This window comes from Kryptolebias marmoratus, linkage group LG5 (assembly GCF_001649575.2).
Source record: "Kryptolebias marmoratus isolate JLee-2015 linkage group LG5, ASM164957v2, whole genome shotgun sequence".
In the NCBI taxonomy this organism is placed as follows: Eukaryota; Metazoa; Chordata; class Actinopteri; order Cyprinodontiformes; family Rivulidae; genus Kryptolebias; species Kryptolebias marmoratus.
Window position 1 is genome coordinate 1,157,797 of NC_051434.1, and position 25,592 is coordinate 1,183,388.

The following is a 25,592-nucleotide window of genomic DNA, read 5'->3' on the forward strand; positions in this document are numbered from 1 at the left end:
GACAGGTTTTTGTTTTTTTACTTACAGAGAAAAGATTTACAGAAGAACCGGCTGCAGCTCTTAAGGTGCTTCAACGCATCGAGAACGTCCTGAAAACCGTCCTACAGCTACACAAAACTATCTACACAGAACTTTTTACAGATGCCGAGCATGCCGCCCGCCGCCCATCACGGCGAGGCCATCTGCAGCAGCTGCTCCTTGAACTGCTGCGCCTGGTGCGACAGCTCCGTCACCCGGTCCACCATCTCCTGGATGGCCGCCGTGTTCGGGTAGTTCAGGGCGGCCATCTTTGTGGCGGCCACCACCGTCTTCAGCAGGTCGCACAGCACGTTGCTGGAGTTCATCACCCTGTTGGCCACCTCGGGGGCGGACGCCTGCCGGGACAGCGTGTCCCCGATGAAGACCAGCTTGTGGGCGCTGAGGATGACGAACTTGCTGTGAGCGACGAAGATGCGGGGGGGCTGTCCGGCTCGGACGCAGCTGAAGAAGGCGTCCACGGCGCTGAGGAGCGTGACGAAGTGCTGCTCGCACTGCGCCGAGTAGAAGCCGAGCAGCTGGCGGTCCCGAGGACACAGGTGGGCGGAGGGCGGGTCCAACGACGAGGCACTGATCCACTGCGTGACGTCGTTCTCCACGGGTTTGATCACTTCCTGTTCCAGCTTCTTAAACTGGTTAATCTGCGAGGAGCGACAGGAAGTTATCAGAACAGAAACAAGTTTAAAAAACCCAGTTTTATAGAACCGGGTCGGGTTCTCACCTGGTCCTGGCCCAGAGGAACCTGGTTCTGCTTGATGATGTTCTCTTTGTCCAGCAGCTCCTTCTGCTGGCGTTCAAAGTCTTCTTTACCCTGAGACGACAGAGGACGCGGTGAGGAAACACGCTCTGATAGTTCTGACGCTTCTGTGGAGCGTCAGTGTCTTACATGCAGCACACAGACGTCAGAGCGATCTCAGTTTGGAGAATCAGGCAGAAAGAAAACTGTCTCTAAACATCTGAAGCTTATAAAAATATATTAAATTATTGTTGGTAAAGCAGAGACCAGCAGGACTTAAAGGACTGTTTAGTCACTTGGTGTCTGTCTTTGAGACTCTTATTTTGAAATACGTTCTGGGACAACTGGACCTCGAAGGCTGCTGTGTTACCTGCAGATGGACGTAGTCGTAGTCCTCCATCCAGCTTTTCACGCACTTCTCGCTGTTGTTCATGTTGTCTTTGTCCTGGCCGGTGGGGACGGGGAAGGCCTTCGTCTGGCCCCGGTAGTTCTCGTTCTCGGAGGGGGGGGAGCTCAGCGGGTTCTCCTCAGGTGTGCTCCCGTCCATTCGCCTGAACAGCAGCTCGGCGTTGCTGCCGATGGTGGAGGTCAGTTGCTTGGCGTCGTCGGGAACCGTTCTGGACACCATGATGAAGCGGTCCAGGTCGTCGCTCTTGTTGTGGTGCTGCCGGGACGCCGTCATGGCGTTCGGGGCCCAGCTGCAGCCCTCCAGGGCCTGGAAGGTCTGCAGGAGGATCTGCTGCGAGTCCTCCAGGCGGCCCAGCTGCCGCCTGAGCTTATTGTGCAGGCTCGAGTCCGACAGGGACGTGGCGTTCGCTGCCGCCCCTTTACCGAAGGCCACAAAGTCCCCGACGGCAGTCCGGACCCGCTCCAGCACCGTGCGGATGTCGTTAGCGTGGCGCTCCATGAAAGATAACGTCCTCCAATGAGGCGAAGCTGCCATCGAGTGCAACGCCCCGACCGTGAGCTCCAGCGCCTGCTGCAGGCGGTACAGCCTCTGCACAGCGGCGTCCACGTCCAGCACCAGGCGTCCCTCAGAGCCGGAGCTGGCGGAGGACGAGGACGTGGACATGCTGCTGCGCGAGCTGCCGGTGCTGGAGATCGACAGGCGGTTCACGCCGTCTGTCACGTCCGCCGCCGCCCGAGCGTCCTGAGCCGGGACGTTGTGGATCCCCCTGCCTCCGTCTCTGTCGGCTGCAGGTTTCTGCTGGGGGGGCGGCGGGCCCCGAGGGAAGTCGTACACGTCCTGCTGAAGGGCGGCGGGGGGCGGGACGTCGTAGATGCCTTCGTTGCCGTTGGCGTTGGGGTGTTGGCGCTGGGCGGGAGAATCGACGCTTGGGGGGAAATCGTAATGAGACTGGGGGCTGTGGGCGGGTTTGGTGAGGGCAGGGGGTGGGACGTCGTAGATCCCTTCCTGTTTGTGCTTGAGAGGCTGCGGGAAGTCGTAGTTTCCCTCCTGGGGGGCCGCGTTGGTCCTGCAGGGTGGCACCGAGTAGACCTGCGGAGAGGATGAGATCAGACAGACGTTACGGTTTTAAGAAGTCTGTAAACCATTGAAGTAACAGGGCAGTAACAGGAAGTAATGGGGCAGTAACAGGAAGTAATGGAATCAGGGCAGTAACAGGAAGTAATGGGGCAGTAACAGGAAGTAATGGAATCAGGGCAGTAACAGGAAGTAATGGGGCAGTAACATGAAGTAATGGAATCAGGGCAGTAACAGGAAGTAATGGGGCAGTAACAGGAAGTAATGGGGCAGTAACAGGAAGTAATGGAATCAGGGCAGTAACAGGAAGTAATGGGGCAGTAACATGAAGTAATGGGGCAGTAACAGGAAGTAATGGGGCAGTAACATGTAACTGTCGGACTGCTGGTACTGCAGCACGTCACAGACTTCTCGTTAATTTGACACAGGAAGAATCTGCTCCGAGGAAGAAGTTATTTTTGACCTGAATATGAGTTTCTGTTGTTAAATAAAGCTCTCCTGTTCGTTGAGGAAGTGAAAGACTGGCTGAACGGTGTTGAGTCTGTATCCGAAAGCTTAAAGTTTCCGCCGTTTCACTCCGAGCATCATGGGAGCTCAGCGCGGCGAATTAAACCTAGAGAGGCGCTCGTTACCCAGCAGACGGCTCGGAGCGGACTGTAATTAGGAGCGACGTAAATAACAGGCCTCAGTGAATTTCATGTTATTACAAACAAGCTGACGGCCGTCGGCTCGGAGTTTAGAGGTTCTGCAAATAGAAGAGTTTTTGTGCTCGGTGGGTTTCGGTTAACTCAACTGGCAAGCAAGGCTTTCATTTAGAGCAGCCACAAAAATGTTTGAAATATATCATTTCACATATTATTCTTTTATTACAGGCAATTAAGATAAAACACTTTAAACGCTGTGTCAATAAACATCCACAGCAGCTGACTGATCGGTTTAAAGTTGAGGCTTTTCTTCTTACCCCTTCAGACGAGGGGGGAACGTCGTAAACGCAGTGTGTTCTCGGGTCCGCCTGAGACGGTAGAATGTCGTAGACCGCTTGGTTTCTGGCTCCACCCGGCTGACCTGGGAACATCTGACCAGGTGGGACATCGTACACCTGAAACACAGGACGGACGAGAACGGATCAGATTTACTGTTACTGAACCATGTTTCTGTCGGCATGCTGGTAGTTTGGCTGTAGCAGGTAGTTTCAGCCACTAGAGGGCGCTCCATTGACAATAATAAAGATTTATTCCTCTCCTGTTGGTCAGAATTAAAGCCAAAATGTCAGCTTGTCTAAGTGCTGCCATGTTTTTGGAGCCAGAGGCTGTTTTAGGGGCAGTGGCCTCGTTAGTCCCGCCTCCACCGGCTGTCAATCACAGTTTAACACCACTTTCCTTTTAGCTCCAAATAACTCACTGAAGCTGAACGTATGAGGAAACAGATGTATAGTTTTATTTAGTCTGGAAAATTACGACCTTTAGGGGGCGCTCAGCCTTCGTAGCTTCAACTTCCAGCTTCCAGCCCCGTCTCTAGTTATAACACAATATTTTCCTCAGGCACGCTTCAGAAAACTCACAAAATCTTTTAAGGTTAATATTTCATCACTACCATAAACATTTTGTTGTCTTCTAATGCATTAATGTTAGTTGATTAATTGGATCATTAATTATGATTTTAAATATTTGGCCCTGGCCACCCTGAGCTTACTAAAACAAATTTTAAAAAGGCATATCTTTGGGCAGCTCACCTGGCCTTTGAATCAAAGCACTTCCTGTAACGGGGGGCTTATTTTAGCAGAACACCGGCAGAAAGGTGTAAATATCTTTTAATAACTTTTATTTTTTTAATAGTTTTTTACCTATTACAGGAGCGAACCGTCTGTGGCTCCTAACCAGAGTCACTGCCTCGGTTAAACTCTTATTTTATTTTATTTTATTTTATTTATTTTGTCTGTCATGACGGCGGATAAACACGGTGTCATTCAGAGGTTTCCTCCAGCAGAGGGCGCACTCTTCTGTCTAAGTGACGCAAAAGGTCAAAGGTCATTTCATTTGTTCATTTGTTCTGACACTTTTTAGACTCCCTGGTTTGTTCTGGATGAAGAAAGATAAAATAAATGCTCCTAAACTGCAGGATATTCGCTCAAATTGTTTTTTCTGACGGTGAGTTTAACTTCCTGTTTTCACTTTTATACAAGAATAAGATGTTAAAGAAGGTTTTAATTCAAGATGCTTTTTAGAAAAAAGCCCTCAGGGTCATGAGAACGTTCTCTAATGTTCTAATGTTGTTTGTATTTGTGTCGTTAAAAGACGTGGCTAATGCTAATTAAAGCTAACTGCTAAGCTAACTGCTAGCTTGGCTAAAGTGACACTGAAGGGTTGTTTTGAAATAAAAACATTTAATTTTATGTGCTAAGCTTAATTAACTGCTCTGCATCTTCTCTCATGGTTTATTTCATGAGTTAAAAATGTTTATTTTACTATCAGTTCATGTTGAATTGAAATTAAAATTAAATTATTTACTTTGTTAAATCAAGACTTGTTGCTGGTGTCATGAAATATGATCCTTTGTCTCAGTTATTAGTTAGAATATTAAATAAAAGGTTGATCTGAGTGAACTTTAAACTTTGTTTATTTGGAGTCATTTTCTGTCAGATGAATAATATTTGCTCTGGTCTCCGTCTCCACCATCGGCTGTTTTAGCAGCTAAAAGCTCATTTATAACAGCTTTAAAAACAAAGATGGCGTCACGTGATGCGATGAAGTTGGTAGAAGTTTTGGTTTTGTTTGGTGGGAGGATTTATGAGGAACCAGAAGAAAGCAGAAAATGCTCTTTTTCTGGTCAGATCGATGTTTTTAAGGGGGAACGGGACACCTACCCCCTGGGATCTGCTGGGGGGAACGTCGTAGATGTTCTGCTGGTTGTTCTGTCCCGGGCTGAAGGTGTAGGACTGTCCCACCCTGGTCGGGGTCACCACCTGACAGAGACAGAGACGGACAGTAAGAGCTGCAGCCCGAGACAACAACCGGACAAACGCTCAGACTCTGCTGGGTTTGGACTGGTTTTCATTCCCCGAGGAACCCTGAGGAACCCTGAGGAACCCTGGTACTGATCAGTCAATCACAGATCTGAGGCAGGATTTATTAAATCTTTGGGACATTTTACAGAAAGAATGAAGAAAGATGGCGTTAGTTTTTTTATAAAAACACATTTTCTTCCTCTTGTTCCCGTCCTCACACCTCCTGATCCCCTCGGCGTCGCCTCGTTTCCACCGACGGCAGACAGAGACAGGAGGAATGCTGGGAATGTCCTCCTCTGTCCCCCCCCTGGACAAACAGCAGCCAGGATGCTGGACGTCCTGACAGAGACTCAGGGGACGCCTTCAGACCCCGGGTCAGCTCTGGATGATTGAACACTTTTTAATGTAAACTTAAAGCAGCTAAATGTAGCCCAAAGCAGCTAAATGTTAGCTCAAAGCAGCTAAATGTTAGGTCAAAGCAGCTAAATATATCTCAAAGCAGCTAAATGTAGCTTAAAGCAGCTAAATGTTAGCCCAAAGCAGCTAAATGTAGCTCAAAGCAGCTAAATGTTAGGTCAAAGCAGCTAAATATATGTCAAAGCAGCTAAATGTAGCTTAAAGCAGCTAAATGTTAGCTCAAAGCAGCTAAATGTTAGCTCAATGAAGCTAAATGTTAGCTCAAATCAGCTAAATGTAGCTCAAAGTAGCTAAATGTAGCTCAAAGAAGCTAAATGTTAGGTCAAAACAGCTAAATGTAGCTCAAAGCAGCTAAATGTTAGCTCAAAGCAGCTAAATGTTAGCTCAGAGCAGCTAAATGTTAGCTCAAAGCAGCTAAACGTAGCTCAAAGCAGCTAAATGTTAGCTCAAAGCAGCTAAATGTTAGCTCAAAGCAGCTAAATGTAGCTGAAAGCAGCTAAATGTAGCTCAGAGCAGCTAAATGTTAGCTAAAAGCATCTAAAGACCAGAGGCTGAAGGTATCAGAGGAGATGACATCATCTCTGGTCCAGAGGTTCATGTCGGACCTCAGACAGCTTCTGAGGAACGTTTACTGGAATAAAGTGGAAGCGACAGGAAGTGGGAGGAGCTAAAAATGAGGCGCCTTCTATGGAAAGGAATGCCATTCATCTGAGCCGGAGTCTGACTCACGGGAGTCCATGTGTTTCTCATCAGGATGATTTCAGGAGCTCATAGCTGGAATTCCTGGGTGAGTTCATCAGGCAGCGAGGTTCTGTTGGGTCGGCGCCGGGCCCGGTGACTAAACGGACCCAAAATAAACCGAGACGTGAATAAGCAGCATTCTGAGCCGTTTCCAGCCCCGGTGATGGAAACTCTGGTTGTTTTGCTCCTCGGTCAGGAACAGAACAAGAACCAAATCAGAACTCTGAAGACGGGGTCCAACTGGAGGCCCGCGGGCCAGATATGGCCCCTGCTGCATGCTGTACCTCACGTTATCACTTTATAAAGTTTTGTCTTCTTGGAAGGAAAATCCAAAGAAATAAAACTCGATCCGAGTTTTCGTTCGTTTTTACTAAAAACATTCAGACACAAGGAGGTGAGAGGTCACGTTCCTGAGAGCGACCTTTGACCTTTCCTCCTCTCTGCTCGTTCATTGTTCGTCTCGCCGCTCTGACTTCCCGGCTGTAATAACCAGAGGGTAAATATTTACAGCCGGCAGCGGCGTGACATCACGAGGAGCCGCAGGAACTGAGCAAACATTTGTTCCCACCCAGGCAGGAGCTTCTTTAGATTCCTGCGTGAAGCAGGGGCGCTGCAGGGACGCTGCACGTCCATGTTCAGGCAGGTCGAACCCACGACTGCCTCGGTTTGTTCTCCATATCGTTTCAGGGTTCCGTTTGGAGGAATTTGAATCTTAACGCCTCAGTTTCAGCTCCTTCAGCTCTCTGCGTTTGTCTCATTTTTGTTTCTGGTCGACTGCCCGTGTTTGAGTTTCAGCGCCTCAACGTTTCACAGAAAATCATCTTTTCACACCTTTTCATCGGCTGGACACACAAACACAGAACCACAGAACCACTTCCTGCCTGCTGACACAAACCGACAGCCACAGTAAACCTTTCTGCTCATTTCATCCTGAAATAAAAGACAAACCGTGTTGAATCTCACCTCAGGTTACCCAATGACACGGAGGAGATGAACTGCTTCCTTCTGTCCCAAACGAACAACAAGCGTTTCTGCTGACTCACTGCCCCCCTCTCAGAAACACAGCAGCCTATTAAAGAGCCAAACTAATTAATGCAGGTAATTAAGTCTGGAATCCCTCGAGGCCGTCGGCCGGCTCCAAAACACGTCCGGACGGCTGAACCCAAACAGACGGCGAGCTTAACGAGGAGCGTGAAAAGAGAACCTCTAATAAGGATCATCCTCCCTGATCAAAGCAGCGTTTTAATCTCTCGCCGCGATAATCTGCAAATCAGAAACGTTAATGGATGAGTCTGACATCCACTGTCGAATTTTCAGGAAAAACATGTCCGGAGAAAATCCTGGAAGAAGACGGGAGCGTCCAGGCTGATGGTGAGAAGGTAAAAATGTTCTTCAGTTCAGGTTTATGGTCTGAAGGAGCCAAACCCTGAAGGATGGACCGACTCTCATCTGTCATTGTTCAGGAACCACCCAGGAACCACCGAGACTCAAACCTGCCATGACCTGGAACACCACTGTCCCTGTCCACCACTGTCCCTGTCCACAGTGAGGACAGCTTTAATCATCATGGACTGAGAGGACCAAGAAAGAAGCTCCAAAACCTTCAAGCTGGACTGAAACCTGCAGCTGTCCACATGGACGAGACAGATGTCTTCTGGAGACAAGTCTGACGGTCAGACTGAGACAAGAAGGACGTTTGGAGGAGTCGAGGTGAGACACTGAACCAGCTGTCAGGCATGGAGGTGGCAGCATCATGCTGTGGTACAAAGTGAGGAGGACTACCTCCAAACTCTTCATCTTCACCTCAAACCAGCAGCTGGACGACTGAACCTTGGACAGTTGGGTCCAACAGGACGATGACCCCGAACACATCAGAGCCGGTCTCTGATTGGATAAATCAGGCTGACCTTCAGCTTCTGGATCATCCTTCCTAAAGCCTGATCTGAACCCGGTACCAGGAAACCAACCAGTTTAACTGAAGAAGAAGAAGATTTCTGCTGATTTGTTGGAGACAACCAGCCGGAGGTCCAGGAGACGCCTGCATTCATAACTTCATGCAGTAAAAAGTATTTTTTTATTTGCTTCTCTTTTAAAGGTACTGAAGATGGAAAAAACCATATTAATCCTGAACAGAAACTGAACTAAAGTGAATCCACAAAATGACCCAACTTAACAAAAACCAAATGCTGCTGATTTAATCAAAGAACCCGGAGTGGACAATAAAATGACAGAACGTCCATCAGAACCGCTTCCAGTAAAAAAACAGGAAACTGAAGAACGGTTCTGTCCAAACACTGAAGACGAAACATTCATCATCTGAAACCTGAACGTCTGCGGGATCCGTTACGACACGACGTTCATCTGTTCTGAGATGTTCTGGTCTGAGCCGACGGTCCAACGCTGTCAAACTGAGCTGGATTTGGCTCCTCCAGCTCCTGGTTTTCTTCGTTTCCTGGGATATAAAACGGAATCCGTTACGGTCTGAGTTCATGGTTTGGAGTGCCTCCTGCTAGCCGCAGAGCCCTTTATTTTGGTGGGGAGGATTTACGACCTTTAGGTGGATCTCGGAGGCTGGCGGTAAGTTATGAGACAAACAAGCTGCTGGTTAAACACAACCTGGTTACCTGGAGCTTTATCTCCAGCACGCCCTACAAGGGCCCATAAACGGTTATCAGAGCACTTCCTGAATTAGTCTGGAGTTCATTAAAGCAGAACCTCTTTCCTGCACCAGCGAGCAGATTGGATCTCCATCAGGAGACGGAGGACAGAGGACGGAGGACGAGGCTCGTGAAGGAGGAAGATGAGGGCCGTCTGGAAGGAGCAGATATCTGAACTCTGAACCTCGGCGTCAGAGGAGGAAGCAGAAAGAGGAAATCGGCAGCAGGCGGAGATGAACGATGAAAGGCTGAAGCCACACAGACTCTGTGGCCACGAGCTCCAGGCTTTTGTCCCAGAACGGAGGCCATGAAAGAGGGGCCCGACGGGGGCATCCGAGGACAAGAACGCTGCTTCAAACCAACCAGCCAGAGAGGAGGAGACCACCAAACCTCAGCGCACAATTATACCCCGAATCCCCGGCCACATCAAGAGGAAACAACCGGTCTGAAATAAGATCTGGACTGAAAGCCCGAGGAAAGAAACAGCAGACGAACAGAAACGGAGAGGGGATCAACGATTGTTTCAGGAACAGAACCAGATCTGACAGAAAGGCAGGAAATGGTTTAAAAACAACCCATCGCTCAGGATGAGTCATCATCAAACTGCCAGTCTGTTCGAAACATCAGCAGAAAACTGATAAAACTTCATCACACCAACAGTCCTGAACCAGTCAGGGTAGAAAAACCAAACATTATTAATAAAATGATGTCTCCTTTCCCCATCAGACGTCTTTTTAAAGCAGTTTATTTTACCGTTAATCTGCAAACATCAGCAACTGTTGGTTCAAAAACTCATTTAGACTCATCTAAATAACAGAACCAGTGATTTAAGGCCCGGCTCCACGTCCAACACTTCCCTTAACCCCATTCCTCTGCCGAGCCTCCAGGAATGATTGACAGATCTGTCCTTGAAGAATCAGGCGCCGCGCTGCCTGTTTACCTCCTGAACCACCCACCTGAGCTCGTTTCTGTGACGGCTCGTTCAGCGTCTGATCACCATCCGTCTCCTGCAGGGCTGATCTCGTCTCAGGTGCTAAAGAAGTTAAACGGTTGAATAAACGGGGACGTGTTTCTCCAAATATAAAGAGGATTTCAGAAAAACCTCATGGCTCGTTTGAGTCCCTGAAGTTCTGCAGGAAACTTTAAAGGAACACCAAGACCAGGAGATGTTCAAATATCCACTCAGAGACACCAAAAAATACAAAATAAAGCAAAAATCTGCTCTGAGTGTAGGCTGATATGAGGTTGTGATCATCTTGAAGAGAAAACCAGAATTTAACAACATCACATTTTAAAGGTTACAGTAAAATCTGGATTATTGGAGGGAAACAAAGAAATGAAGAGCTTTAAAAGAGCTCCACATCGATCACCTTCTTCTTCTTCCTACCGATCATCTCAGCAGCTGCTCTCGTTAAAGTGGGAACCTGTTAATTATTGTCAGCTCGTTTCTCTTCCTCTGACTGAATTAATCAAAGCGTAAATTAACAGACGAACTGATAAAGTTCTCATTAGAGGAAGTACAAAGGGCTCACCTTGCTGGGCGTGTTTTCAGCAGCGACGGCGCTCCTCGGTGGGACCTGGTAGACGTCCTGTCCTGGAGGAACCTGGTAGACCCCCTGCTGTTTCTGGTAGGGGCCCAGGGCCCCGGGGCCGGCGCCGGCGCCCTGGGGGTAGCTCTGAGGAGGAGGCGCGGCCTCAAAGACGGGTCCGATCAGCAGCTTCAGCCGGTTTCCCGGAGCGATGCCCTGGCGGCCGTGCAGGGAGCAGAGCCACCAGCCCTCCAGGCCGCCGGTGTTCTGCTCGATGACGGTCAGGATGTCCCCCTTCCTGAAGGCCAGCTCCTCGGGGGACTCCGGCACGTTGTCGTACAACGCTTTGGCCATCAGGTTCTACAGAGAAGAACGTCAGACTCTCATTAGGGCGGAGCTACAACGGTTGACGCTGCGCCTCCTTTTTGGGGAGAAAAGGTTGGGTGTGGTAGTAGCTGAGCACCCCCAACACTTGGCACTAACTGTTAGAGTCAGCCTTATTTGTCTGTTAGCAAAATATCTCAAGCTAAATCAAGATGGCCAACACAGAAATGAGTTTTACAGATGTGGAGCTAACAGTCGGTGTGGTAGTAGCTGAGCATCCATCACTTCGTCCTAAATGTTGGGACTTTGGGTTAAAGGTTGCTGTCCTCAGGACTGAAACTAACGAGCTTCTGCCTCGTTAGCTGCCTGACTGAAAGGAAAATGGCCTCCAAGGCTCCACAGTAAACCCCATCCTGGCCCTTAAACGCCGTCCTGCTGACCTTCACGCAGGGCGGCCATGATTGGCCCACAGCGTCCCAGCGGATGTCTGCTGCTGGGCCTTCCTGAGCCTGCGGGGTCCAGTTCGGGGTCCAGTTCTACAGAGGCCCGGTGGAGCTGGGAGGTAATGAGCCTCAGATGGGAGCCACTGCTGCGTCCGAGCGAGGCGTTCAGGACTCATTACCTCCGTAAACAGCCTTTCCTCAGCTAACGGGCCATGAATGCCTCGTTTCAAACTCCCTCCGCTTTCAGCTCCATTAGGAGCGATTAGGAGGTGCGGGACTTGCTCAAAGGCACGTCGGCTTCAGACACAGTGGACTGAAAGGTTAATTTTAAGCCGTTAAAGCAGATTGGAAAGAAAAAGAAAAAGATGTTTGTGTCATTCTCTCCATCAGAAGTGAAGGAATGCATATCACCCGCCGCCGCAGATCAAACTACAGTCATTTTAACCGTTTCAGTCAAATTTTGGCTCAATTTCTGTAAAATCAGCTGAATTATTGATGCGTTCAAAGGTTAATCAGCTGTAGACAAACATCCAGTCATTTCTGACAGTTTAATTAAAATCCACCGACTGGGTCGGGTGATATTTTGCTAACACAGCAGACAACATGGCTGCCCTTTCGCCTTCTGCAGCGGCGATAAAGAGACGGGACGTTAATCTCTGAACGCTGAGCCGGATTACGCTCCTGTCAGCTGAGATGAGCTTAAAGGATGATAAAACTTCTTTAGAGACGAAACATTTATTTGATCTGCAGCAAACCGCCGCTCTGCAGAGTCCTGGTCCTGCTCTGGGCTGGTCCTGGTCCCGCTCTGCAGAGTCCTGGTCCCGCTCTGCAGAGTCCTGGTCCCGCTCTGCAGAGTCCTGGTCCCGCTCTGGGCCGGTTCTGGGCCGGTTCCGCTCGGCTGCTCTTTGTTGGAACCAGGAAGCTGCTCTGCGGCTGCTCTCAGCTCGAGGTTTTCGGTGGCCTTCCTCTTTCCTTCCGGCCGTGTTCAGGCGGTTCCCACGTGAAACTGCTATCTGAACCGGGTCGGGCCTCCCTGCCTATTGTCTGAGCGGCAGCGACACCGCCTTCAATCAGGACCCCCGCAGGCCGCCGCCGCCGCCAGCCAATCGGAGCGGAAACGAGCTCTCTGATTGGCCGGAGCGTCACTGTAGCTGCGTCTGTTTAGCTTCCAGCTGCTGTTTTAGCTTTTGTTCTGTCGTTCATGCTGTTTTTATCTGAAATTCTTCTTCATTTTGGCAGATTTGTCTTCGTTCGTTGATAAAAATGAAGCTCGTCTCTTGAACTTTGATGCTCATTTTGTTGTCGTGAGCCAAACGGAGCTGCGGCTGCGTGTTTTATTCTGAGATTATCTGAATTTAGACTCTGCTTCATACTGAGGTCTGGGAGGAACTGAACGCAGCTCGCCTGTTTGTAACCTTATAAAGTGTTCCTGATTCTTCAGGGTGGCGTCATGAACTCATATTTCTGTCCTTTAACCCCAGAAGCAGGTGTTGTTGAAGTCACTGATCTCTGTAACCTGCAGTTCAAACCGTTTCCCCGAGCGGCTCGCAGGCTCCAACCACAGCCTGTTCACAGATCAGATACTGAAAACCACCAGTGATTGCTCCAGCTCCCAGCTGGTGACCCGACATCCGGCCCCTGGACTGCGCCGAGCTGCTGCTCCGTTCTCTGAAAGACTGAACTGAGAGACACGTCGTAGCTGAGGGGCTGACCGCGGCTCTGAGATCGTTTATTAGTCTGAACACAATCCGTCCCGAGCCGATCCGTACGACCTCCAGCTGAACCGATGTGACCTCAGACAGGAAGCAGGGGGGACAAAAACTGAAGAAATGTCCACTGGAGCAGCAAAAACACACTTTGTTCATGTTTTCACTTTAATCTTTGTTTCCGTTTCATTTGGTGGTAAACTGTAAATGTCTGCTGGTTTAACAGGAGTTAGTCCTTTAAATGAATCCACTAATTGATCAATTAACAACAGAACGTGTCGTTAAAACAGGCTGATGGGAACAAAGCTAAAATCGGTTCAGAGTTAAAAACTGTTCAGGAACAAGAACTGAGGAGTGAAAAACCAAACTCTGACGGAGCTCCAGAAAGCCTGAAGAACTGCAGATCCAGATCAGAACAAAGTCTGGGTCATTTCAAAATAAAATATAAAGACACAAGGACTGGACCGGGACTGAGCATCATTTTCTGTATTAAAGTCTTCATCTTTAAACAAACAGAAGAGACCCGAGGATCGCTCTCAGGGGAACACCTCTACTAACTGTCTGCAGAACATTAGCTCCATTAATACTGATCACCTTTCACAAACTTAAAAAGTAATGCCAAAATAAAAGCTCTAAAAAATAAAACCAAAAGTCAGAGAGTCTGCTGTGACATCATTGTTGAAAAACATGAAGAAGCTCATGAGTTGTGGTGAGGCCGGGGACCACAGAGATCCCAGAGGAAACGTTCTGACACACGTTCTCACTGCGGTCTGAGACGTTCTCTGCAGCCGGAGGTTATGATGCAAACAACGTAAACGGATGAATCATCGGCGTTTTTATAGCAGCCTGACCTCTGAGGAAACGTCAGAAAAACAACCAGACATGAGCTCATGGGGACTGAATCCAACAGACGAGTTTTATTTTGGCGGGGCTTCAGATTTATCGCTTCTTATTTAGAAAAAAGACGTGTTGTCTTAAAGGTTGGTTTTATTTCTGGAGCGTCAAACGGAAGAAACTAATTTAAACGATGACAGGACGAAGCTCTGCAAACAGCCCTCCACCGCCATGCATTCTGGGTAAACATCTGTCCTCTGGTCTGGTTCCTTCAAGTCCAGCTGCCATGTTGTTTTTAGAGAGAAGAGGCTTTAACCTTTGACCTTTGACCTTCTAACTAAGGCCTGTAGAGTCTGAGATGGACCTCACTGCACGGTCTGACCTTCAGGGTGAATCTGCTGGGATGTTTTCTTCCTCTCTGTAGAACGATGGGCACCAGATGACCTTTGACCCTTCCCAGGTTGATGGGCAGCTGCTTCTCTGAGGTCATTGCTGATGTCTTTCCGCCTCGGCGTCGTGCTAACACACACCTGGAGCTCCGGAGCAGCAGAACCTGCTGCGTTTCTGGAGGTGGTTCCTCTTAGAACCCGAAAAAGGCCCGTTTCATTTGGTCCTGAAACCTGAAGGAGTTTAAATATAAACATTTCATGACTCAGCAGAACAGCCGCCTCATTTGTTGCCCCGACCTTTCCAGAAATGAAAAAGGTCCTTTTAGTAACGCTCGACAGAACGGGCCCCACCTTTGCTTACAGTAAGAACTCTCTGGGTGGTTCTGGTCCTTCCTCTCCGGGCCACTCTTTAAGTCTAATAATGATGAAGGTGGTTCCGGCTGAACCCGAATTCCCCCGAGGGCAGAGGTCAGAACCGGAACCAGAATCTCCCGCTTTCAACCTCAACAACCAACCTGAGCTCAGAGCGGGCTGTGAGAACGTTCAGACGGTTCCGCTGCAGCGCGTGTCCCGGGGGACGAGCGTGTGTGTGTGTGTGTGAGAGTGTGTGTGTGTGTGTGTGTATGTGTGTGTGTGAGAGTGTGTGTGTGTGTGTGGGTGAGTGTGTGTGTGTCTGTGTGTGAGTGTGTTTGGCCTCGTTTTGCCTGCTTATATATAGAACATAATTATAGTAATGACGGTAATGAGGACCTGATGACTTTTTCGAGCCGCTCCTCGGAGTGCGGCGTGCTGCGGGTGAGGGCCGGTTCAGATAAATGGGCCGTGTGAAGGTTCTGGTAGGACGGGCTCATGGGAAACGGTTCAGAGCTCGGAGCACAGGGCTCGATTCTTTATTCCAGCACTTTTCAGAGCTCTGACATGTGTTCCTGGCACCGCAGCGCCTGAGAACGTGACCCGGCCCAGGTTCTGCTTGGGTTACGTAAGCGGCGGTAAATCAATACCTGCTGACAGAACCGAGGCCCGGAATCGACTGCAGATAATCGATGAGTTTATCTCCGAGGTCGGAGCTGAAGTCCGTGTTGTTTTATGGAGATTTAATCTGGTTTCTACAGTTTATTAAAGCAGGTTTGTTTCCACAGCAGCAGAATTAACTGGGTTTGGTTTTAGTCTTTTTAAAATCTGGTTTTAGTTTCCTGATGAACTTATTAACAGATCCCTGTTATATGTTATCTGTGGTTTGAATAATAATAATAATAATAATTTTAGGCCAAAGAAAGCCTTAATGACCCTCTGTAAATCATATATTTATGATCCATTACAGAAACAACAACAAAGTCAATAATCCTGCATCTCAGTTTGTTTTATTTACCAAACAGTCTGAAAGACAGGAGCAAGACAAACCTGATAAATTGTTTTATTAAGCCAGTTTTTGCTGTTTTTATTTATTAATCTGCTTCAGCCACACCTGAGAACACCAAACAAACTTTATTCCTCCCGACTGAAGCAGCTGAGCTGAATTATGTCCCGTTTGGCCCTCCGTACATTAAAGACAGCTTGGCGTAAATACGACGCCATCGTTCGTGTTTCAGAAGCGGAGAGGAAACCTGGCTGCCCTGAAACGGTGGCACGGTGGCAGCAGAATGTCAAACCTCACCGCAGGCAAAGGCCCGGTTTAATCACGACCAGAACTGTGTCGAAACCAGGGAGTTTCCCTGACGACTGCTCAAACACGCAGCCTGTACGCCTCCTCGCAGAGAGCCGCTCTGTGGCTTTAATACTAGCAGGAGGGGAAAACAAGCATTTCTGGCTCCATTTTTAAAGGTAAATACTTGTTTTTAATTTTTAAAATAAAACAGAAGCTGAAGTCTTGCTGGAAACTATTAGATCACAACAGGCTTCTTTTAAAACCTTTAATTTGCCTTTTTCTCTCTTTAAACCCTGAGGAGACCCTAACCCTAGCCCTGGGCCAAATGTCCCTTACCCCTTAAGGGGTAGTTACAGTATATTCTCTTTTATCTTATTTAAAGTCTATTATCTGAAAGTTGGGTTCAGAAGACATCGTAATGAAGCAGAAATTAACGTTTTCATTATAATTTTCATGCCATAAACCTGGTTTGAGTATTCACAATGAATAAGAGTCAAGTGGTTGTTTTTGCTGGGTCAGGTTCTTTCAGCTGTTTGGACCTGAATCCGGTTCTTTTAGCCGGTCCAACTCAGCTCCACCTCAGAGTTTGATCGACTCTTTTCCTCTCAACCCAGACGGGTTAACGAGATGCTCAAACACTCGGCCTGTTTTAAATAACACTCTTCCTCTCAGCACGTAGCTGCAGAGGCTTTCCTGCCCCACCCCATGGTCCTAGAGCCTGACACGTTTAACGAGGTGGAAACACCTTCAGTGATGAATTCACCAAAGAAAGTTCTGATGTTATCGCAGCACGAGATCTCGTTCCACCCCAGGTCACGATCAGGTGATCCTTAAAAAGACCAAAATAAAAACCCGGTTCCCTGCGGAGAAGGTGGAGACCCAACCAGGAGGTGAAATTACAGAGAACGTGGCTCCTCACCTCCTCAGAAACCCGATCTGTTGCTGTCAGAGTCGGGTTTCGTTGGAACAAAACGGCGTCGTGTTAAAATACGTCCCTCTGGTTTCATCGTCCCTGGGACTGAACTTGGTTTGAACTCCAACACAGCGGTGAAACCTGCGAAGGAACGGGAGCCGAGTTCAGCTGCGACACCGTCTGAGACGTTTCTGCTCGCCACAGCTTGGACTTCCTTCTTGCTCCTGAAAGAGCGACCCCGAGTCAGGGAGAGACTCTGGATGTTCTGATGGCCTCCAGCCTGCAAACGTTTAAATCCACCAGGCTGCAGATTATTTCTCAGCCTGGTGTCGATGCCAGGCGGGTTCGAACGGGAGCATCGCAGCCCTGAGAGTCTAATCCCTGCGGGGGGAATTATCCCGCATCTGAAATGTGTTCGGCGGTATCTCCGCGGGGCACGCTGATCCGTCTCTGCATCCTGGAATCAGTAATGAGCCGGAGATTCCCTTCAGTGTCCGTCTGATTTCACGCTGCGAGGAGACGTCAGACACAGAGTCCTCCGGCTGAAACTCGACGGCCAGCCGAGACAAAAACAAGAGTTTGCTTCATTAAACTGTGGCTTAATGAAGACGTCTTGATTTTTATTTGTAAATGGATGAAATCAGTGTCTGCTGAGAACTTCCCCGGTGGTGAAAGCAACAACCTTTGTTAACCTTTGGACACTTTGGGTGGACAAGTGAAGCAGGTCAGACTTCCTGCAGAGACGTCTGCCTCGCAGCAGAAAACAAACGTCTCGTTGTGGAAACTCAGACACAATAAAACTCGTTAACGACGAGAAGGGGCACCTTGAAACAATCCCTGCATCTTCCCACGAAGCCTCGCCTTCCACCCCCACCTCCCAACTTCCTCTCTCTTTCATTTTCTGAAGGCCTTTCAGCCCCCTCCTCCTCAGAACAATGTGGGCTCTCCTCCGGCTCTGCTGGCTGCCGTCTGAACCATGAAACTCAGGAAAACTCAGTTTGGTTCCCCTCCTGCCAGTCCCACAGCCGAGGAGGTCTAACCCGGTCCTCTGAGACGTCCCCGTCCACAGGAGGACAGCCGAGGAGGTCTAACCCGGTCCTCTGAGACGTCCCCGTCCACAGGAGGACGGCAGAGGAGGTCTAACCCGGTCCTCTGAGACGTCCCCGTCCACAGGGGGACCACTGCTGATCTGTGAGGAATCTGACCCACATTTCTCAGAGAATCACGGCCTTCGGACATTGAGGCGTTTTGTTTGGTTAAAGACGTCAGCCGTGTCCCGTCAGAGGACAGTAAATCCTTATCGGCTGTCAGGCGCTGGTCTTATCTTCGAACTTTGACCGAGCCGTCTTTGTTTTTTATCCTCTGTTGTTCTTGTTTGTTCCGAGTCGTTTCAGATACGGAATCTCAGCCTGACGTTTGTGTTTTAATAACAACACTTTGAGCGCCGAAACCTGCTGGTAGAACTAGCTAAAGGCTAGCTAAAACTAGCTAAAGGCTAGGTACAGGAGCTAAAAGCTAAGACAGAAACAGAGCCAGCAGTGGAGGAAGATTTCAAAGAGAACAAGAAGTTTTTGGAGGAACTGAAGAGAACATTTATAAATGGTTCCACTTTGTTCTCCTGAACGTTCTCCTCAAACAACAAAGTCTGCAGGACTCAGTTTCCAAAAGATGTACAGAAAACTAAAATTAAAAACTGTTAATAAAATGGAAATTAAAGCTTTTTTAATGAGTTTTAGACGTTATATGTTGGACTTTTAGCTGATTTCGAGTTAAACTTTGTGCTCAGAGTGTGCTGGGGGATGACTCTCAGCTACTACCACCAGCTTTAGCTGGTTGTGGCGTCCATCTTGATTCAGGTCATTTTGAACCCAAAACAAGAGACCTGATGTCTCCTCCTGTCCTTCGTGTCCATCAGCGTGGACTCATTGGACGAGGGTTTGGGTGGACCCTGTAACTGATCCGGGAGCAGCTGGAAGTTCGTGACATCATCCGTGACATCATCCGTGTCCTCTGCGAGGCGGATTTCAAACCTCAGGCTGTGTTTTTGTAATGTGTGTGTGTGAGGTGTGTGTGTGCTGGTGTGTGTGTGTGTTTATTGTAAGCAGAGATTAGTGGAAACACGACCTCCTGCTGTCCACAAACACGCACGTCAGCGCCGCGGCGTCACGCCGATCGATCCTCTGTTTCTGATGATCGCCGTCGCCACGGAGACCTGCAGCTCCCTGACAGAAACCATCCTCCTCCTCCTCCTGGGCTGAGGTTACCCCACAGTGAGTCAGCACGGAGCGACACCAGAACCAGGAGACCCAAACTGAACAGAACCGGCCCTCAGAGACCATCAGAGGTCAAACCCGACGGAGAGCATAAACCTGACAAACCAAACTAATTATTGGATCTAAACTACTTTTAATATTTTAAATGACTTTAAACCAACATTTGTCACAATATGAAGGAAACAAACAGAAAATCTAATTATCTTTAGATAAAAACTAAATTATTTTAAACGCTAAACAACAAACCATCAGATTCTTCTCTCACATCTCAGCTTCAAACGTTTTAATGGACCCAACATCTCCTGAAGGAATGCATATCGCCCGCCGCGTCCCTGATAACCTGCTGTTTTTATGACCTGTTATTTATTTATTCCTGTCGTTTTTGGCTGTTTAATATCAGCAACCAGAACTTATTTCTACGTATGTATACGAACGCTGACTCAGAATTCACACCATTATTATTATTTTTTTTTTTGTGAGCTCCTTCTGCAGACTTTGTGTTATTTTAGCCATTCATAAATCCAAACCTTCGGCTGATTCAGGAGACGGCTGCTGGGACTTTTGATTTCTAAAACTTTTAAAAATATTTAACTCATTTACTGGAAATACCAGAGATCTCCTTTTAAATCCTTCAAATACATTATTCTCTTTAAAATCTGCTTCAGCTGCTTGCTCCGTTTTTGTCTTCTTAATGCTACTTTTAGCTTTAAGCTAGCCTTTTTGCTACATTTAGCTTTTAGCTAGCGTTTATCCTTTGGTTAGCATTCTGCTCCTTTTAGCTTTGACTCTGATTTCAGCTGTTTTTTCACAGGAAGTAAATGTAGTTTTCGGATGTTTTATGATATTTGTTCTGCTTCTGTTGCGTTTTCCTGAAGTTCTGGATGTCGTCACCAGTTTCCAGGCTGTAACTCTCATCTACCAACCACAAAATTATACCTCTGGGTCCCACCGCTGGCCACGCCAAAGACCCGTGTTTTCCACGTTCCATCGGAGCTTTTTCTCTGCTCCTGGTTTGGAGTTTTAAGGGGGGGGGGGTCTGTTTACATTGGGGCACCAAACTGGCTGCAGATTTCCTCTTTCCGCCCCTGAGAGCTGCAGCTTTAACCAGACTCCCTCTGAAGCTTCTGTTTCCTCTGTCAAGTTCACACCCTTATTTTTAAAGACCGGACTTTCAAACGACCCACAGGTGTCACTCTCAAATGATGAAAGTCGAGTGTTAAGCATCTGCTGACATTTCCAGGAGTTTAAGGAAGCAGAAAGAAGCGAACCGAGCACTTACTTTGTATTTCATCCTTCTGCTGCTTGTTGCAAATCCAGTAAAAAGAAACAAATATCCGCTTTACGGCGAGAAATGGCGACACATCTGAAGAACAACAGGCCCAAGTTTCTCTTCTGTCCCGGTTAAAGATCCATCCGGAGCCTCAGACCCGTAGAAACACGAAAGCATCCACCCAAGACCCGCAAATACCGCTTTCTGTTCCGCTCCGAGCTGACTGCTGCTCCGCTCAGCTCCGCTCCGGAGCTCAGACACGGAGCCCGCCGCTGATTGGTCAGAGCCAACGTTCGAACCCCGCCCACAGCTCGCTGCCCTACAAAACTGACGTCACCGTCATTCGAAATTCTTCAAGGCTTAACAAAATAAAAGCGGAACTAATGCTAAGTATAAAGGTCATTTTATTCTGAAAAATAAACTTTTTATACACAAAAATGTTCTTAAAAATTACATTGAGATAAAATTAGTTAAAAAAATAAATATTAATTGGTTTATCTATTGCAAAATCAAATTAGGCTTGATAAAAGTAAGTATAATAAATATTTCCTGTTTATGTAAACTAAACATTACATATAAATAACTAAAAATAAATGTTTGAAAAATAAAAATAAAGTTCTCATTTAGAGAATATATATTTGTTAGTATTTATAAACATCTGTCTACATTGGGAGACAAACTTACCATAAAGTTTTGTAATCTGAAAAAATATTGTAGAGATTGTAGTTTAAATGTAATAATCAGTGATTTCAGTATGTTTCCATCCAAGTTTCTCTTTACTCTGAGAAAATCTCTGAATTAAAACAAGGTTTGAAGGCTGGTTGACTTTCAGTTGATGTAGCTTTTATACTTTAATATGTATTTTTTATTTACAAACACTTTCTTTGATTCACTGAAGTCTCTTCGGCTCCTTCAGAAACATTGTTCTCTTTAAATCTGTTTTTGTCTCTTTATGCTCCTTTTAGCTTTTAGCTGCTGTAACTTCTAGCTAGCCTTTTGCCTTTTTAACCTTCAGCTACTGTTCTGCTTCTTTTAGCTGTAATGTCTCATCTTCAGCCACACAGAAAAAGTCACTTCTCTGGTTTCATTCGATTTCAGCGTCAAACGTTTTCAGAAGCATCTAATTTACTGAAGCTGTTTTCTGTCAACTCTGTGATCTTTCTGATTACAGAACAGGAAGTGCAAGAGAGGAAACAGAAAGATGTCTATTTCTCTGCATGAAGGAAGTGCGATTAGACATCACTTTTCTTCTGTGGGGAAACTTTCTGTCAGTTCGGAGAAAACTGCAAGGCCAGAATGCTTCAGCTGAATCGTCTTCATCACCTTCAGGGTGAAGAGGAGGTCGAGCTGTCATACAGTTCAGCTGTTTGTTTCTGAATCAATAAGCACGTAAACAGCTGACACAGATTAAAATGTGTCTAAAAACACATTTAAATCCTGGAGAATGTGCATGTACGTTTATATAAATTTACTAAAATTTACTTAAAAATAAAAATATTCAAAGATGCATGTCTTTAATTGTTGGTTCTTCTTTAGCATTTTGACTTGTTTAATGTTCAGAAATCACATTTCCTTGTCTGGTCTCATTTATTCGTCGTTTAAATTCATAAAACGCTCGTTGTTTTACAGCTCTCTGACTCGAAGGCGGGCTGCGAGGTTCACAGCTGAGATGTTGTCTCGTGTGGGACAGAAGTGAGAAGAAACACCCATCTGATTTCTGTAAACTCAGAGTCTTCCTCTCTTTGCTGCAGCGACGAAGGCCTCGCGTCCGTATGTGGCTCCGCCTGCCATCATGGCCGCTCGAAAGGGGTAAAAATCTGTAATTATCCAGCCTCTCTTGTGTTTCTCCAGGGTTCTAATCAAGTTCAGATCAGTGTGCTCGTTTGTCTCAATCACAGGGAGCCAGCCGGCCCTTTTTGTCCCCCGGTGAGCGGTCACATCCTCAGATGAAGGCGTTTGTTTAACGGACACAGAACCCAGCTGGAGCCCATTCTCTGGACCATGAGTGGGCACAGGAGAGGGGGGGGGTTCTTCTCTGCCATCTGATTCTGAGCACGTGAACACCTGTTTCCTCCCACAAACAAAACTCTGGTTTTCATCTGTTTACAACCCCGATTCTAAAACAGAAAACGATGATTATCAAATCAAAAAAACTCTTATTTTATTTACAGCGAACATAACAGAGGTTCAAACAAAAATTAGATAATTTTAAATCTGCTGCCAGCATTACGTCTCTGTAAAGATGTTCCAGATGTTTCCCTTATCAGAGGTCTGCCCATTCTGTCTGTTCAACAGTCCTGGATGGGAGGCACTAATGCACCCCCATACCATCAGAGAGGCAGGCTGACCTCAGAATGTCGTGAGGTGGAACTATGGCGGCAAACCCAGAATGCAGACTCAACTTAATCCACAAAAATTTATTAAACTAAAACTCGAACAAAACAAAAGGCTGACGTGGCAGCAAAAACTAACAATAACAGAAATCCAAAACGAAGGCAAGGCAAGGCACTGAACAAAGAGACATGACAAAACGGAATGACCCAGTAGGGAATGAAGAGCAAAGACCGGTATATGAAGGCTGAGGATCAGGAGGAAAATGGGCACAGGTGAGTGATAACAAACAGGTGAAAATGATGGCAGTGATTAAGTAGTCATGGTAATGTGGGTGTGGCATGAGAAACTGGAAAGTAACTGAACAGCAAGGAATGAGAGAAGGAGGCGTGGCAGGTTACTGGGGAGGTGAAAATGACAAGACATGAACACAAATCCAAAAGACAAACACAGCAGAACAACAACCAGAAAAACCATCAAACAAAACACCAAAACTATGACACAGAACAGTTCTCCTCTTTGGTCCAGAGGAGACACATCTGTTCACATCTGGCTTCTTCTTTGCCTGATAGAGCTTTAAGCAGCACGGTGAACTGTGTTTACAGACAGTGTTCCTGAGCAGAACAGAACCAGCCGTGACCTTTGACCTCAGAGGATTCTGTTGCTGATGTTATGATCTGCAGATGATGATAATTAACCTCATTAGTTACTAAAAGCTCCTCCAGTTGTTTCTTGTTCTTTTACAGCCTTTTGTTGCTCCTGAAACAGCTTTTTTCAGATGTTGCTGCCTTCAGATTTAGAAAGATCTTTTTTTTTTAGAGAAAGTTGTTCAGTTTCTTAGTTTTTAACATTTGAAATATTTACTGTGATCCATTGTGAACAAAATATGTGTTTATGAGATTTACAAATCACTGCATTCTGCTTTTATTTACATTTTTCACAACGTCCCAAAGCTTTTTGGAACTGGAGTTGTATATCTGGAAGAGAAAGGGGTCTAAAATCAGCCAAAGAGGTTATTGTTTGTTGTTTGTTTTTCAGAACGTTCGGCTGTTGTTGGGCTTCGGTCTCAGCTGGTTTCTGCTCGCTGAAGGAAATGAGAGTTAAAACCTCAACAGCTTGACTTTCAGCCCAAAATCCTTCTTCTGGATCTCAGCGGAGACGTCAAACAGCCGGTGGCCGGCGGAGGATTTCTGCAGGCATCTGGGCTGCCATCGGTCGCCATGACAACCGCGGCCCGGGGCTGATTCAGTTCTGTTTTAGCTGCGTGAGGACTGTGAGGACTCAACAGCACCGCCTGTTTTTGTGACCTTTTCTAGTAGCTAAACCTTTTGCTCCTTTTAGCTTTTAGCTCCAGCCACGCTCATCTTAAATGGTCTGCCACGGTCATACCTGTATACCTGAGATTCATGCAGACACATGTTTGTATATTTTTATATCTTAAGTTTAAAGTTAATTTAATCCTGCACGTCTGTTGTCTTGGAGCTGTGACGTACAAAGACAACAAAATTCAATCTAAACTTTAACATTTTGCTATTTTTAGCTGCTTTTGTGTAGCCTATTGATACTTTTAGCTTCTATCTACTGTTTTGTCACACTTAGCTTTGTTCTGTTGATTTTTGTCTTGTTTGTCTTTAAAGTCAAACTTGTTGTTTTTAATTAAATATAGGATTAAAACAACATTGAAAACAGCAGTATTTCCTTTAAACACTCACACCTAGTGTGTTACATTAGCGTGTTTCAGCACAGAAAAAAAAACGAGGTGAGAGAAAACCGTCCCTGCCAGGTGTGAGTCTGAGACGTTCGGGTTCTGACCCGGGTTTAACGGAGGCCCGACAGGCTCTTCGTCTTCTCTAAGTGGAGATCACAGCGCCGAGGCGGCCCCTCCTCGCTGCTCCCCGTGAAACTCCAGGCCTTGAACTCGACTCAGGCTGATTTATGGAACCACCTCCTTGGATCCCGCTCGTTCCTGGTATTTTCCTACGATTTCCCCCCACAGAGGAATTCACCAAATACAACAGAAGCAGTGAGAAACTGTGTGATTCAGTGGAGGATTGTCTCCATAAACAATCAGTCTGAAGAGTCATTCCCACCAAACCAGCTCCAAGGACTCACAGATCCAGTTAACTGTTATTTAGACTGCAGAGGTTATTCTCACTGTGACTCACAGAACGATCACAGGAAGTAAGCTGACTTCCCCTCCTCTGACTTACAGGCTGAATGTGTTCAAACTTCCTCATTTATTTATATTTTCCTTCCGATAATCCAGACTTTCCTGTAATCTGTGAAAGTGGCCTGGATCAGCAGACTTTATATTTAAAAAGGTTGACAAGCTTTATTTTAAGACAAGTCCCTGAGATTAGATCAGTAACTGATGTTATTTTAAAAGACAACAAAGATCCTGGCTTGTCTGATGTGTAACCCAGAAACTGGGACTTTTGTTGCTTTGTTGTGGAGAATATTTATGATAATTGTTCTTTGTTTTGAGGATATAATTAAACTACAAAAAAAGGAAGTAAAATGTTTTTTAATGGATATTTCTGAAGAAGTTTAAAAGTGCCTGAAGGCTGTTAAAATTAACTTTGTGTTGCTTTTATTTGGGTACTTGTCTTTTTTTTTTCTTCTGGCAGTATATTTATAAATGAAAATGCTGTTTTCTACTTATATTTTTACACCTTTTTATTTAATAAACCGTTTCCTCTGCTGTTTTGATCACTTTTGTGTTATAATGTCCAAAAAGGTTTAATAAAAAAACGTTTTTAGGAAGAGCCTGATCGAACATTTTAGTAGTTTCCGTTTTTCTGGGTGGTCCTTGAACTACTCAGACTCGCGTTATTGGATAACCAGCTGTTAGTCTGTCATCA

At 46.6% G+C, this 25,592-nt stretch overlaps 1 protein-coding gene and 1 long non-coding RNA gene across 4 annotated transcripts; one reads left to right on the top strand and one right to left on the bottom strand.

The window, feature by feature from the left end:
* nedd9 (neural precursor cell expressed, developmentally down-regulated 9) lies at window positions 1–20,632 on the bottom strand. 2 transcript variants are annotated; one of them, XM_017440275.3, is made up of 7 exons: window positions 20,410–20,632; window positions 10,607–10,963; window positions 5,119–5,217; window positions 3,217–3,354; window positions 1,143–2,270; window positions 758–847; window positions 1–677 (listed from the first exon to the last, which is right to left on the bottom strand). In XM_017440275.3, exons 1-7 carry the CDS (start codon window positions 20,419–20,421, stop codon window positions 168–170), a joined length of 2,334 nt encoding a protein of 777 aa, XP_017295764.1. In that variant the 5' UTR covers window positions 20,422–20,632; the 3' UTR covers window positions 1–167. The 2 variants fall into 2 exon arrangements, with proteins under 2 accessions (XP_017295764.1, XP_037831696.1); XM_037975768.1 differs by lacking the exon at window positions 10,607–10,963.
* Window positions 3,793–25,350, top strand: LOC119617040. Of its 2 annotated transcripts, XR_005233204.1 has the most exons (5): window positions 3,793–4,402; window positions 21,572–21,852; window positions 22,030–22,209; window positions 22,299–23,006; window positions 23,770–25,350. It is a non-coding gene; the product is annotated as an uncharacterized LOC119617040 (long non-coding RNA). The 2 variants fall into 2 exon arrangements; XR_005233203.1 differs by lacking the exon at window positions 23,770–25,350 and having other exon boundaries at window positions 22,299–23,099.
* Window positions 25,351–25,592: the final 242 nt, after the last annotated feature.